Source organism: Chionomys nivalis, chromosome 7 (genome assembly GCF_950005125.1).
Source record: "Chionomys nivalis chromosome 7, mChiNiv1.1, whole genome shotgun sequence".
In the NCBI taxonomy this organism is placed as follows: Eukaryota; Metazoa; Chordata; class Mammalia; order Rodentia; family Cricetidae; genus Chionomys; species Chionomys nivalis.
Genome location: NC_080092.1, coordinates 74,348,903 through 74,362,538, shown reverse-complemented (window position 1 = coordinate 74,362,538; position 13,636 = coordinate 74,348,903). Strand labels below are relative to the sequence as shown.

Below are 13,636 nucleotides of genomic sequence, written 5' to 3'. Positions count from 1 at the left end.
GAAATCCACCTGAGCAACTTCTGCTTCGCTTCTATGTGAAGTGCAAAAGTAAAAGGTTATTTGTTCCCAGCAGGCCCAACTCATGCCACCGGGAATCTGGACCCTGTGCTAACACGGGTAATATATGTATGGGCTTGATTCCTCGTGTGTGTGTGTATGTGTGTGTGTGTTACAGCTGAGGCTGCTCTGCTTCCCAAATCATGCCCAGCTCATATGATTCCATTTCTTTTCTTTTCTTTTCTTTTTTTTTTTTTTTGGTTTTTTTTTTCAAGACAGGGTTTCTCTGTGGTTTTGGAGCCTGTCCTGGAACTAGCTCTTGTAGACCAGGCTGGTCTTGAACTCACAGAGATCCGCCTGCCTCTGCCTCCCAAGTGCTGGGATTAAAGGCGTGCGCCACCACCGCCCGGCTATGATTCCATTTCTTAAGCCTTATTGGGAAAATAATGATAGTATTCCCTTCTGCCATCAACACAGAGACCAGGCTAGACTGCTGCATGGCTGCGATTGTCACACTCTGTGGTCTAAAGGAATTATGGGTTAGTGTGTGTTGTATATACATGTATGGTATGTTTGTATAATGTAGCATGTGTGTATACGGTATATGGGCACGTGTATATGTACACATCTGCGTGTGCCAAGGCTAAGGAGGTTATCAGGTGTCTCAATCACTCCTTATCTTAACCTTGACACAGAGTCTCTCACTAAACCTGGAGCTAGGGTTGTGGCCAGGAAGCCCCAGCAATTCTCTTGTCTCTAACTTCACAGTGCTGGGATATAAGGTGTATGTGACCATGTCAGGCTTTTTACGTGGGTTCTGGGATCCAAATGCAGGTCTTAAAGCTTATGCCACAAGACTCTTCCCCATCAAGATATATCTCCAGCCCTGTGTAATGGTTTGAAGTCAGTGCAACCCACCCTTCACACTCTAAAAAGAGTCTATGACACTGTTTTTCCAGCTCTCACGACAGCGAGAAGGAAGACAGCAACCCTTAAGAACCACAGAAGGGTATATGCGCAAAGACAGCGGCAATCTCACGGCTGGAAATGTTCGGCTTTAAGATTCAGTGTTTACAATAAAAAAAATAAAACATAAAAACAACGTCTCACTCTTTTTATCTAAGTGACTTTTCCACAATTATTTCTGCAACCCTTGAGTGTATAGACAGAAGGGATGTGACCCACGGTATATGCCAAGGTTTGTCTAAAAATATTGTACACCTGTTCCGTGTTCTGCACACTGGTCATATTTTGTCAGTGAAGTAAGTACTCATAATGCCTGGAGGAATGTGTTTTTCCTTCCAAGCCCTCAATGTTTTTCCCTTTGGTAGAGCAAACCTCCTCCTCTTTTCCACCTGCATTAGAATCCAGCTCGAGCCACTCTCCAGCTGGCGTATTCATCACTAGAGCCATTTGTAACCACTCCTACCCGTGGCCTAGCGTTGTTTAAATTGGGACAACTACCATATTATTTTTTTTCACAACGGCATAGACACTTTCTTTGATTTAGCAAACATCTTTGGCTTCTCCCACAAGGCACATCATCTAATGTCCTGGTTTTAAATCCGCTTATCAACAAGAGTGTGCCGAACACTGACTTCCCTCTGTGTCTCAAAACGAAAAGCATAGACTCTGTGATATTGGCTACTAAGGTGTGGCCAGAATGGCACTTAGGGTGTCTCTGTAGAGTTCTCAATTCTCTGCAAATAACTGGCTGTACCATAAGACATTGTTGTTAAGGAGACAGGCATGGTGGCCTCATGCCTACATAAGCCCAGCTTTTGGGAGGTGGGTAGAGGCAGAAAGCTCACCAGAAGTTCAAAGCCAACCCAGTCCACATAGTGAGTTCCAGGTCAGCCAGAGCTATGAAGTGACACCCTGTCTCGGAAACCCCAAAACCAAACCAGCCGACCAATAAGCAAACAAGACAGGCTTTCATTTGGTTTTCTGATTTCAAAAGGAAGCAAACACAGCTAAAATTATGGACTTTGTGGCTTCTAAAAAATACAAGCCTTTAAGTCCACATGCTCTGTTAGTTCACCAACAGTTCTGCCTCTCCACCCAGTCTCTTGGCTGGCCTGTGACTCGATATGTGGCCCTTGAATCACATCAGTGGGCTTCAGTGGCCAAGTACTGGGGTGCCAAGTTACAAGGGCATGCCATCTGCAATTGGTTCACTGACTTTTTTTTTTTTAATTTAGATAATGTGATACAAATTGCCCTTAACCTTGCTAGGTAGCCAGGCAAGGTTAATGATGATCTTGAACTCCTAATCCTCCTGCTACCACCTCTCCAAAGTGCTTGGTTTGCAGGTAGGCACCAGCACGCCCAGCCGTTTCATTGACAGCTCTTCATGGTAAAGTGATGAGTTCTCATTCCCCTCTTTGCACAGCCACGTGTGCTAAGTGAGTCAATGTGATTAAGCGAAGAACCTATAACTTCAAGTAGCTTCCAGATATGAACTGCCTCCTCATTGTTTTCTCTGAAAGTTTGCTTAACTCTGAGATCATCTTACAGTTCCAACAGGGGATTCTTCTAAAATATAAAATCGTCTGCAAGCCCAGCACCCAAGAGATTGAAACAGGAGGAGTGTGATGGAGCCCAGCCTGTATGATACAGCCAGATCTCAAATCTCGGCTGGTGAGATGGCTCAGTGGGTAAAATAATGACTTGGGTTAGATCTACCCACATAAAGGTAGAAGGGGAGATCTAACTTCACCCAGCTATCCTCTGACCTACACACACACACACACAATCACACACATATACACACAATCACACACCATCACACCCACACCACCACACACACACAAAACCACACATCACACACACAGTCACACACACACCATCTCTCTCTCACACACACACCATCACACACACACATCACACACACCATCACACACACATCACACACACACCATCACACACACCATTACAGACACACCATCACACACACCATTACACACACCATCACACACACACACCATCACACACACACACCATCACACACATCACACACACACCATCACACACACATCACACACATCACACACACCATTACACACACCATTACATACACCATCACACACACACCATCACACACACCATCACACACACACATCAGACACACACCATCACACACACATCACACACACACCATCACATACACCATTACACACACCATTACACACACCATCACACACACACCATCACACACACCGTTACACACATACCATCACACACACATGACATTAAAAAAACAATTTTAAAAACTAAACAAGGTGACAGGCATCTCTGCTAGGATGGGAGATGGAAGCAAAGCTAGGACAATTGGCTGGAGGCTCGGAACAGCTAATGTGGACTTCTGCAACAAGTACATTCAGCAAAGCAACAGAATTAAGAGAGACTCTGCCTCAAAAACAAAGTAGGGAACCTTCATGATGGCCCAGCAGGTAAAGGTACCTGAAGACCCAAGTCATCCTGGGACCCACATGGTAGAGAGAAATGACTCCTGTAAGTTGCCCTCCAACCTCCCCATGATTACCCACACACACAATTTTTTTTTAAATTAAGAAGTATATAAAAATCTTCAAATTCAAATATTAAGAAACGAGTAGGAGAAGCTTGTGGCTTACAAGTCAAATTCCATCGATACAAAAATTAACCTAACCCCCCTCAAAAGCCACTTTCAGAGTCCAGTCACAGGCTAACTCACCCTAAAATTTACAGTAGGGATCTTCGTATAACAGGTTCAACTCATATATTTTAAAAGTGGGCTTTTCTTGTGTGTGTGTGTGTGTGTATGCACACCCATGTGTGCACACTCAAGCATGACTATACAGCTAAACATGTTAAAAAACTAAGAGCAACACCAGAGGGTATAGAAGAAGTTCATTCACGATCACTCATGCTTCTAAAATGTAGCCAGTTTCCATTTTAATTAAAATACTCTCTTGAAGGATTTTCCCCCAAGAACAAAATGAGAGCTTTCTGTTTCCTCACGCTTCAAAATAAAAATAATATTTATCACATCCTCCACCCCCCCCACACACACACTATACACATACAAATCATGTCTTACTAAGGATTTTGCCTTCAGGAAGGTTTGCCTTTAGTAATAGTAATTAATAGCAATAGTAATTTACAAACAGATCACAGGTGCTACAAAGGTATTATTGAAGATTACTTCAGGAAGTCACTTTGCCTTTCCTTAGCACAGCTAAGGAATGAAAACAGCCTCAGGATCGTTGGGTTTCAGAAGTAGCATCAAATTAAATGTTCAGCCTTAGCACAGGGAAATTGCCCAATGCTTCTGGAACGAGAGAACTGGGACTAGGAAGATGGAGCAGTGGTTGAGTCCATCCTGCTCTTGTCGAACGTTACCGTAACCTCTGAGCATGGTGCTCCTGTCTGAATATAGTATCCCCAAAATCCATCTGTTAAGAGTCTTGGTCCCAATTGGCCAGCATGACCCAATTGAGAGTTTCTGTGGGCCTTTACAAGGAGACAGGTGCCCAGTGTGGTGGCGCACGCCTTTAATCCCAGCACTTGGGAGGCAGAGGCAGGAGGATTCTGTAGGTTCAAGGCCAGCCTGGTTTATAGAATGAGTTCCAGGACAGCCAAAGATACACAGAGAAATCCTGTCTCGAAAACAAAGAAGTCCGGGCAGTGGTGGTGAACACCTTTAATCCCGCACTCAGGATGCAGAGACAGGCGAATCTCTGTGAGTTTGAGGCCAGTCTGGTCTACAGAGCGAATTCTAGGAAGGCCCCAAAAGCTACAGAGACACTGTCTCGAAAAACAAACAAACAAGCAATCAAACAACAAAAAGAGGCGGCATGCATTAGGAGGTCTGGAGCTGGACCCGGAAAAGGCTCATTGAACTTGACAAGTCATCTCTCTAACTCCTGATCTCCACCCCAACCCCAACTCCCAAATGCCAGGATTACAGGCATGTGCCACCATGCCCAGCTAAACTGTTTCTCAGTTAATAGCATCAATAATGAAAAACTGATCGACCCATGATTCCATCTTCCGCTAGATCCATCATAGAAACACTTCCATAAGAACTTTTACAAGTCATGCATCTGGTATCTCAAAAATAGGTTTATTTCTCTTGACTTCAAACCACAATAGTGACTATCTGAGGGGATACAGTTTAAGATTTAAGGGCATGAACCCTGCCATGACCTGAATTTGCATCCCAAGGATGTCACTTACTGGCCACAAAGTCCTAAGCTTTTTGTGGCTGGGTCTCTTTCCCACCCCTACCCAAGGTGATTTGCAAACTGGGTTAGAACTGTGCTTGGCACACAGAAAATGCTATGTAAGTGTTTAACTGGACCATTTATAAGGTTTTAAAATTGCCTTCAACAGTCACAAGTGCATGGCTTTCCCAGGTGCGTGAGTAATATCAGTTCTAGAGCTTTCCAAAAGAGGAAAAAGTTTTCCAAGTATACCACAGAAACTAAAGATATGTGATCTCAAGTGACCTCTCAGCACACTGAACAGTGCCATGACTCTTACTCAGCGGTGACAATTTCATGGAGCTTTCAGGTGAGGCCATTTTCCTCATCTCTTACACAGTGGAGAAACCCAGCTTGTGCAAAGGCATGCATTGCTGCAAGCCAAGAGCACAGAGAAAGCCGTCTTCTTTGTGGGTTTCGCAGCCAGGGATTATTTACCACCTACAAGTAGAAAATACTTGAAAACTTTTGTCTCTATTCAGTATGTATACTTCATTGTCCCTAAACAATATAGCATAACAGGTATTTACATAGTAATTGCAATATATTAGGTGTTATAATCGAGAAATAATTTAAAGTATATGGGAAGGCACGCATGGGGCATATGCAAGCCTCATACACTCTATATTAGGGATTTGAGCATTCCTAGATTTTGAAATCTGTTGAGGTTTTGGAGTCAATACCTCAGGGATACCAAGAGACAATTGTATAATTTATATTCCATGCCTATATTTTGTTTGTATATGGAACAGCCATGGAAGAAAGTCTCACCAGCACTTTACTTCAGTGACTTTTTTATTTTTTGATTTTTACAAGACAGGGTTTCTCTGTGTCGCCCCGGCTGTCCTGGAACTCACTCTGTAGACCAGATTGGCCTCATACTCTGAGATCTGCCTGCCTCTGCCTCCTTAGGCCTTGGATTGAAGGTGTGTATCACTGCACCTGGCTCTCAGTGATTTACATAAGCCCTAAAGGTTACACTAAACCCCTCAATTAAGATGGGGGTAGCTAAGCATCTCTGCGATGGCATTAACATCAACACACATTCAGAAAAACATCTCCAACTTCAGGGTAGCTTTAGCTTTCCCTTCAAAAAGGAACTAACTTATCACAATAAATGAACATAGTTGTCAGGAAGCATTTGGAGACCACAGAAGGTCTGTGCTTTGTGTGGTGGTGCGCACCTGTAATCCCAGCACTTGGGAGGCAGAGGCAGGAGGATGAGGGACTCAAGGTGACAACTCATCAGCTATAAAATGAATTGGCAATCAACTTGGGCTACTTAAGATCTTCAGAAAATAGGATTTTGGAGAAGGAGCGCAACAGCAGCCTCCACTAAACTCTGAAGCTATCATTTCCTCCTCCACAGTGGAAGGCAACCTGGAAAGCTTCTCACACACCAGGGTGGGGTGCTCAGTGGCTGCTACAAGATCTATAGTTACTGGAGCCAAAAAGATGGGGCAGACTTATGGAAATAACTTCTCCAACTGTAAGCCGAAATAGTTTTCACACAGAAGCCCTGAGGCTGATGACACAGTGAGAAGAAAGATCTGGGCTTAAGTTCTTGTAAATGCGCTAGACATAAGTTCCTTTAAGACAATTTCCATTCCTAATGAGGAAAAAAAATACATGAAAACAGGGCCTTTGTTCATTCTCTTAAAAAAAAAAAAAAAAGAAACACTCCAAACTACTCAGACACTAAGCTCAAATCAGGTTTTCCTGAAACCGATCAAGATGAAACTTTGAATTAATCTTTCTCAAGCACAGACTCATACGAAGGTTCCAAGGCGACTTTCCCTAAGAGCTGAATCACTCATGTCCAATCTCTGCAAATCCTTCCGTCTGCGTTGTCAAGCTGCCTTACCCTGATGTTTTGGAAAGTTGCTAGCTCTAGCTTTTTAATTCCAAGGAAAGCTCTGATAACTTCACTGACATTTCCGTCAACTGGTGTTTAAAGCCTTTAAATTACTGTTGCTATTCAAGCTGTGATCCCCAAAGCTAGGCATTGGTGACCTGGTCACTGAGAGGCCCCACTCGCGTCTCTAATAATTTCTTCATAGCCTCATTCCGTCCACCATGGGACAAAAGCCTCACCATGGAGCACAAGGAACAGTTTGGTTCTGTTATTTCAGTGCCTGTTGCCTTAAAACTTTTATTGCCCTCGACAGCTTGGGTGACAAAAGGCTTTTGTAGGCTTGGGTCTAAAACCTTCATTTCACTGGTAACCCAGACAGTGCTGACGCCTGACTATAAAGGCAGGGCTGTTCTCCCCAATATTCTACTAACATGTATCAGCAAACATTTAAGCAGGGATATGCCCCGTCTTAAAGGTCTTGCTTTGTTGTAAAAGACAGGGTCTACATAGCTCCTGCCAGCCTGGAACTTGCTGAGGACCAGGCTTGTCTGGAACTCAAGAGTCCTGGGTCTGCTTTAAGTGCTGGGATTAAAGGCGTTTTAAAGGTGTTTTGATCCATTAGTCAAAAAAAAAAAAAAAAAAGAAAAAGAAATAAGAAAAAACTCATCAACAAGATTCTACAACGTTAGGCAGTATAACTTAATCTGTAAAGCCCCCCTATCTAGACTGGATGCAATCTGCAAAAGATAAAACAGTATGTAAACATTTTCCTGGAAAGAGGAACATAAACATTAATATTCAGCAACTTTTTCAACTGTGGATGGTTCTAATCATAACCTCTCTAGCCACAGGCAATGGCTGATGATGGAGGAATTACTTTCATTTAATAAAGAAACTGCCTTGGCCCATTTATAGGCCAGCCCTTAGGTGGGTGGAGTAAACAGACAGAATGCTGGGAGAAAGAAGCCGAGTCAGGAGTCGCCATGATTCTCCCACTCCAGACAGACGCAGGTTAAGATCTTCCTTGGTAAGCCAGCTCGTGGGGCTACACAGAATATTAGAAATGGGTTAGATCAATATGTAAGAGCTAACCAATAAGAGGCTGGAACTAATGGGCCAGGCAGTGTTTAAAAGAATACAGTTTCCGTGTAATTATTTCAGGTAAAGCCATGCGGGCGGCCGGGTGCCGGGGACACAGCCCCGCCGCTCATATTACAACAGGCTGAACATAAAGTATTAGTAAACATCCATTTTAAGGGTAGGCTAGGAGAGCAGCTCTTTCTAGCATTTTTCTGAGCTCCCTCTCCATTTCAAATGCTGTTAGGCTTTGACTTCATCCATCCCATCACCTCTCTCTCCTACATGTCAGTATGACATTTTAAATAGAATTGCTATAAAGTAGGATTGACCAGCCTTAACATACCTGACGCTGGATGAAAGTGTGAGGAAGTCTACCTTGTGTAGGATTTTATTTTTTTAAAAGGGTCTCATGTAGCCCAGGGTAGCCTTAAACTATGTATCCAAGGATGATCTTGAACTTTTGATCCTCCCACCACTACCCTGAATGCTGGGAGTAGAGGCATGCATGTACCACTTACTGGATGCTGGGGATCAAACCCATAGCTTCTGCATGCTAGGCAAATGCTCTACCAAGCTACACCCCAGCTCTGGCAAAGCTGTGTGATCCATCAGTAGAGCCCCAGCCTTCCACTATTCCTGTGACTCAAGTCAGATCTTCCTTCTTTGTGAGCATGTACGATCTAACTCCAGCCATATACTTCTAGCAAAGGTTTAAAACAAAGACCATGCGACAGGCATTTTTAATTTTAAAGAATTTTAATACAAACTTAATATAAACTATTTCAGTCCCTCTTAACATGTAAGACACTGACTCAAAATACTTTTATACCGTTTTTCAAGTATTGCACAATATAGGTACAAAATTAATATTTACGATTACATTTTCTTCCATAATATATAGCAAAAATCTTTAAACCTTTAACAGAAAATACATTTTTTTGAAAAAGCAAATATTCGTACATTTTAATTCCACCACTAAAGGAATATCCTGTACACAATTTCAGAATAGTTGATGTCTTTAAGATGGATATTTTACAATTTCAGTAAAAAAAATACAACATGAAGCTGCTGTCACAGATCACTGTAGTAAAAAGATAGAAATGCAATACCGTGTCGTAGAAACAATATATATATCCTCTGATATTTTACAAACTTTGTACTAAATTAAATTATACAATTAGAAAAGACCAATAAACCCACTTATTAGTGCCAATTTTTTATATAAAAAAAATCAGCCATGTCCTTGCTATATCTTAAATACTGTAAGAGGCAATATCTGAGAGTATACTTTAAAATATACAGTCAGTATAAAATAACTTTGTGCTTGGTTGGCAAATGAAAAATGATGCATGTTTTATTTTGTAACCAAGCTTGAATGTATCCTTACTATAAGCTTTAAAAAAAAATCTCAAGGAGGCAAAAAAAAAAAAATTTCCCCCTTGGGCCGATGCATTTTAACTTGTACGATACATGTTCTCTCTTCTGGTTTTTTTTTAGTTAGCCATAACAGGCTGGAATTGCTGGTTAGAATACTGCATGTTATTTAAGCTAAAATTCAAGCCATCTACGAAAGACTTCTCGTTGAGGCCTCCATAGGCCGCAAACACATCAAAGGCATTACTGTACTGGAGAGGACTGAGGTTAAGGGGGCTGTCACCTGGGAACATTCCATTGGTACTACTACCTTGACCCTGCATATTAGGAAAAATAAATTCCTTGGCATTGGGGGAAAGAGCAGAGGTTTGCTGCTGCTGCTGTGGAGGTGGGGGTGGAGGTGGCGGCTGGGCTGGCTGCTGCTGCGGTGGCTGCTGCGGCGGCTGCTGCTGGTTGCCCAGGCCCAGCCCATACAGAGAGTGCATGGAGGAAGAGATGGCTTTCTGCTTCAGGAGCTCGTTCACATTCAGGCCGAGGTTGATCGGAGAAGTGCGCGCTACCTTGCTGCTACGCCCGCTATTCTTCATTTTGGTAGAGCCGAACTTGGTGGCAGCAAAAGTGGCAGTGGTAAAGGTTAAAGGCTGAGTAGACCGGGGCATGAAGGTGGGGCTGACAGCCGCAGAGTGACCGAAGGGAGGCGAGGGCGAGCTGGACACCGAGGAGGCAGGGTCACTTATGGGCATGAAGACCTGGGCCTCTGGGTTGAAGCTGTTTTTGATCTCCTTGTCCAGCTCACACCCGTTTTCACCGCTGTCGTCCACGTACAGCACCTTCACTGGCCCCTTCTCACCAATCTGGTAGGACACCTCGAACGGGTCGATCCAAACGCTAAGATCCTGTGGCAGATTGCCACGAACATCATCGATGTCCAAACCACTCTCTTTGGACGCTTGTTCAATCACGGGGTCCACTTTCTCCCCTACGTGTATACATCTAAACCCTGATCCTTTGTATGGCTTTTCCGGATACCAATGCCCTTCATACTTCTTCTTAAGAAGTCTTTCAAGCTCTTCACCAAAAATGTTGACACGTCTCCTGGGAAGCTTATTGTACAAGTACGAAATAATAAAATTTAGTGCTACTTGGATTTCAAGCTGCATAGCTGCGTTGCCACAAAAGTTAGGTTTGTTTCAACTCCTCCACCAGAAAAATAAAATTTTTAAAAATCAGTTTGTGGCAGAGAAACAAGTTCTCATTCAAAGTGCTGGTATTAGATTATTCTTCAACCTTTCGTGATCTTGTTCCTTTAAGAAAACAAAACAAAAGCAAACACGTCCAAATAAGATTAATGTAGTCGCTCCAAAGCTTTTTACCCAAAGCAACTTCACTTTTGAAAATGTTTACTAGGCTCGAAAGCCTGGAAAATACCACTACAAAATAAAGGAACAGACAATAAAAAAAAAATCACTAAGATTCGTTAACAGATTTACAGGTAAAATAGCATTTTGATCTATTACATACCGTTCTCCAGCAGAACTTAAGGCAACTCCAGATTATGTATCCTTTCTTTACTTCAAGCGTCAGTGTTTACTAGGAGCTGTATACTGAATTCACCCACCCACATACACACTCCACTTTTAGAAGTTGGTCATTAGTTTCCTTGCTGTTCACCATTTTAGAAATGACTCTTGTATTTTAGTTCATTTTGGAAACTACATTTAAATCTGTTCTGTTAAATATTTGGGAATGTTATAAATTACAAAAATTATTTCCAATTTTCAAAGTACACACGATGCTAAAATGAAAGGTACTAAATGAACTGTCACCTTGGTAAAGGATAGAAACCAAATTATCCCCTATAGTTTTAACCATTCCAAGGGCACGCACATACCTGCTCTTCCCAGAGCCTTTTTCTTTTTATTGTGTACTGTCCCCCCACACCCCTAATTCTGAAATTCCTCTCAACTGCAAGAAGAAGAAAAACAAGCTGCTTAAAACTCTTATTGATCTGTTGAAAGGGCAGGGTTCCTCAGTTTTATTCTAACTTAAAAACAAACAAAAAAACTTCTTTCCCTCTCTGGATAAAACAACAGCCCCTAGAGAGGTCCTACGGTAAGGTCGACCTTTAAACGTTTGCTGGGTCAGCACTGGGTGGGGATAAGAAAAGATCAAGGACAGAGGTATTTCCAAGGGAGAGCTATTTGTACACCGAGGTTGATCAAAAAGGGCATTTAAAACAATGAAGCTGGCGTTAATCCGTCTGTTCCATTTTCCATATTCTTGGTGACAAAGGGCAAAGAATCTTTCGTGTGGCCCCCAAACTACACTTTCCAAGCCGAAAGCCGAGCGCCGACAGGGAGGGCAGATTCAGCTGGATTGCTTAAAGGTGCAGGCGAGCCCAGCCAGGCTTGGGTGGAAGGTAGTTTTTAAAGCAACGCCTTAAGACAGGACGGTGAAGAATTACATAAACAGCCAGTTGGGTCTCATTAGATTTCTGCTCACAGCGCCGGGAGCCCGAGCGCTACGGCAGCAGAAACAGCCAGGAGGTGGAGGAGGAGGAGGAGGAGGAAGACTACTAGCCTTGCTCGGGGAGGAGCAGCTCGGCCCCGGGAAATGGAGAGCAGGCTCTCCGGCGGCCGCCCCGGGAACACGGCCCCCGGCACCGGCAGGTCTCGGCGCGGGCCGCCCTGCCCTCCCCTCCCCCGCCGTAACCTGACCCCGCCGTCCCCCCCACCCCCCGCTCCGCTCCCCGCTCGAGGCTCCTGGGACCCGGCCAGCATCCCAGAGCACCGGTCCCGGCCCGATCCCAGTACTCCGGCGCCCCCTCCCCCGTGCCCGGGCGCCGCTCCCCACCCCGGGTGTTCCCTCCTCCGGGCCGCCCGCCGGCCGCCGAGCCTCGGGGCCGGGCTTCCCGGAGCCACTCCATTCCCTCGGGTCCCCGCGGCTGTCCCTCGGCACCCGGGCTCGCAGGGCGCTGCAGCCCCTCCCTCGGCCCCTAGCCACCGCCCCACCGTACTTACAGGCTGTTCCGGGGCTGCGGCCGCCGCCGAGCCGCGGCTGGGCGGGGGAGAAGGGGCGGCGGACGGGCGGGCGGGCGGGGGCGCGGGTGGGTCGGGAGCGGTGAGGCGGCCGGGTGCAAGACGTCGCCACCGCCGGACGCGCGACGGACGCTTCGGGCGGGCCCGGGAGCTCGCTGCTCTGGCTCTGGGGTGGAGGGGACGACAGGCTCAGACGAGCGCGCTCGCTTCTCCACACAGCCCGGCGGCCCGGCCCTGCGTCCCCGTACAGCGCACTCTGCGCGCCGGGCCAGAGCTTCGCTCCTTCTGCCGCGGCGCGCGCCCCGCCTCTCGTTTTATAGCCTCCTCCCCACCCCCAGCCTCCGCGGGGGTGCGCGCCGCTCGCGTCACAGTCCCGCCCTCCCCACCCCTCACCCCGGGGCCGCGCCGACTCCGCCCCTGCCCTGCCCCCCGACGCCATTGGCCAAGTCCCGCCTGCCCACGTCCCGACGGCCGCCGATGGATGGCCACGCCCCCTGGGCACCGTTACGGCCAATGAGCCGACAATTCCGAGAGGCTGGGGGCGGGGTTAAGGGGGACCTTGGGATGGGATTGGAGGAGGGCTGTAGGGGTGGGGCGGCTGGACGGCAGGGCCTGAGCGGGGGAGGGGAGCGGAGCAGGTGGCGGTGCGGCGGGGGCCGACAGCGAGGAGAGGCCGAGGCTTGGGGAGGGGAGGGCAGAACACGGAAAAGGCTGCTTCCGAGTGAGACCGTGGCCGAGGAAAACCCCACTCGTAGGCGAGCTGTCCTTGGGTTTCCAGCCCACCTCCGGGTGACCCGGACTCGTGCTCCCGATTCATTGAGTGTAAATCCCCGCAGAGCCTAGGCCAACTGCCACCCCGAGAGTGACAACTGCAGAACCTGGGGGCGGGGAAGGAAGGCCACCTCGCTGCACCTCCCGCCCAGGTGACAGTTTAACTGCCTTTGCAGTCCCCCGTCGTCGTCGTCCTCCCCACCCCCCGCCAGACCTCCCCGGGTCACCTAGCAGCAGCTTGGACTTGGAGGTGGCTTGAGATCGTAAGAAAAAAC

The 13,636-nt window shown here is 46.2% G+C and overlaps 1 protein-coding gene across 1 annotated transcript; it reads right to left on the bottom strand.

Moving 5' to 3' along the window:
- Positions 1 to 8,921: 8,921 nt before the first annotated feature.
- Tob1 (transducer of ERBB2, 1) lies at positions 8,922 to 12,870 on the bottom strand. The gene is made up of 2 exons (XM_057776804.1): positions 12,573 to 12,870; positions 8,922 to 10,856 (listed from the first exon to the last, which is right to left on the bottom strand). The coding sequence occupies exon 2, from the start codon at positions 10,710 to 10,712 to the stop codon at positions 9,672 to 9,674; it is 1,041 nt and encodes a 346-aa protein (XP_057632787.1). The 5' UTR covers positions 10,713 to 10,856; positions 12,573 to 12,870; the 3' UTR covers positions 8,922 to 9,671.
- Positions 12,871 to 13,636: the final 766 nt, after the last annotated feature.

Bases quoted from the DNA above. Each gene is read 5' to 3' on its own strand.
- Tob1 (XM_057776804.1), bottom strand. From the start codon at position 10,712: ATGCAGCTTGAAATCCAAGTAGCACTAAATTTTATTATTTCGTACTTG.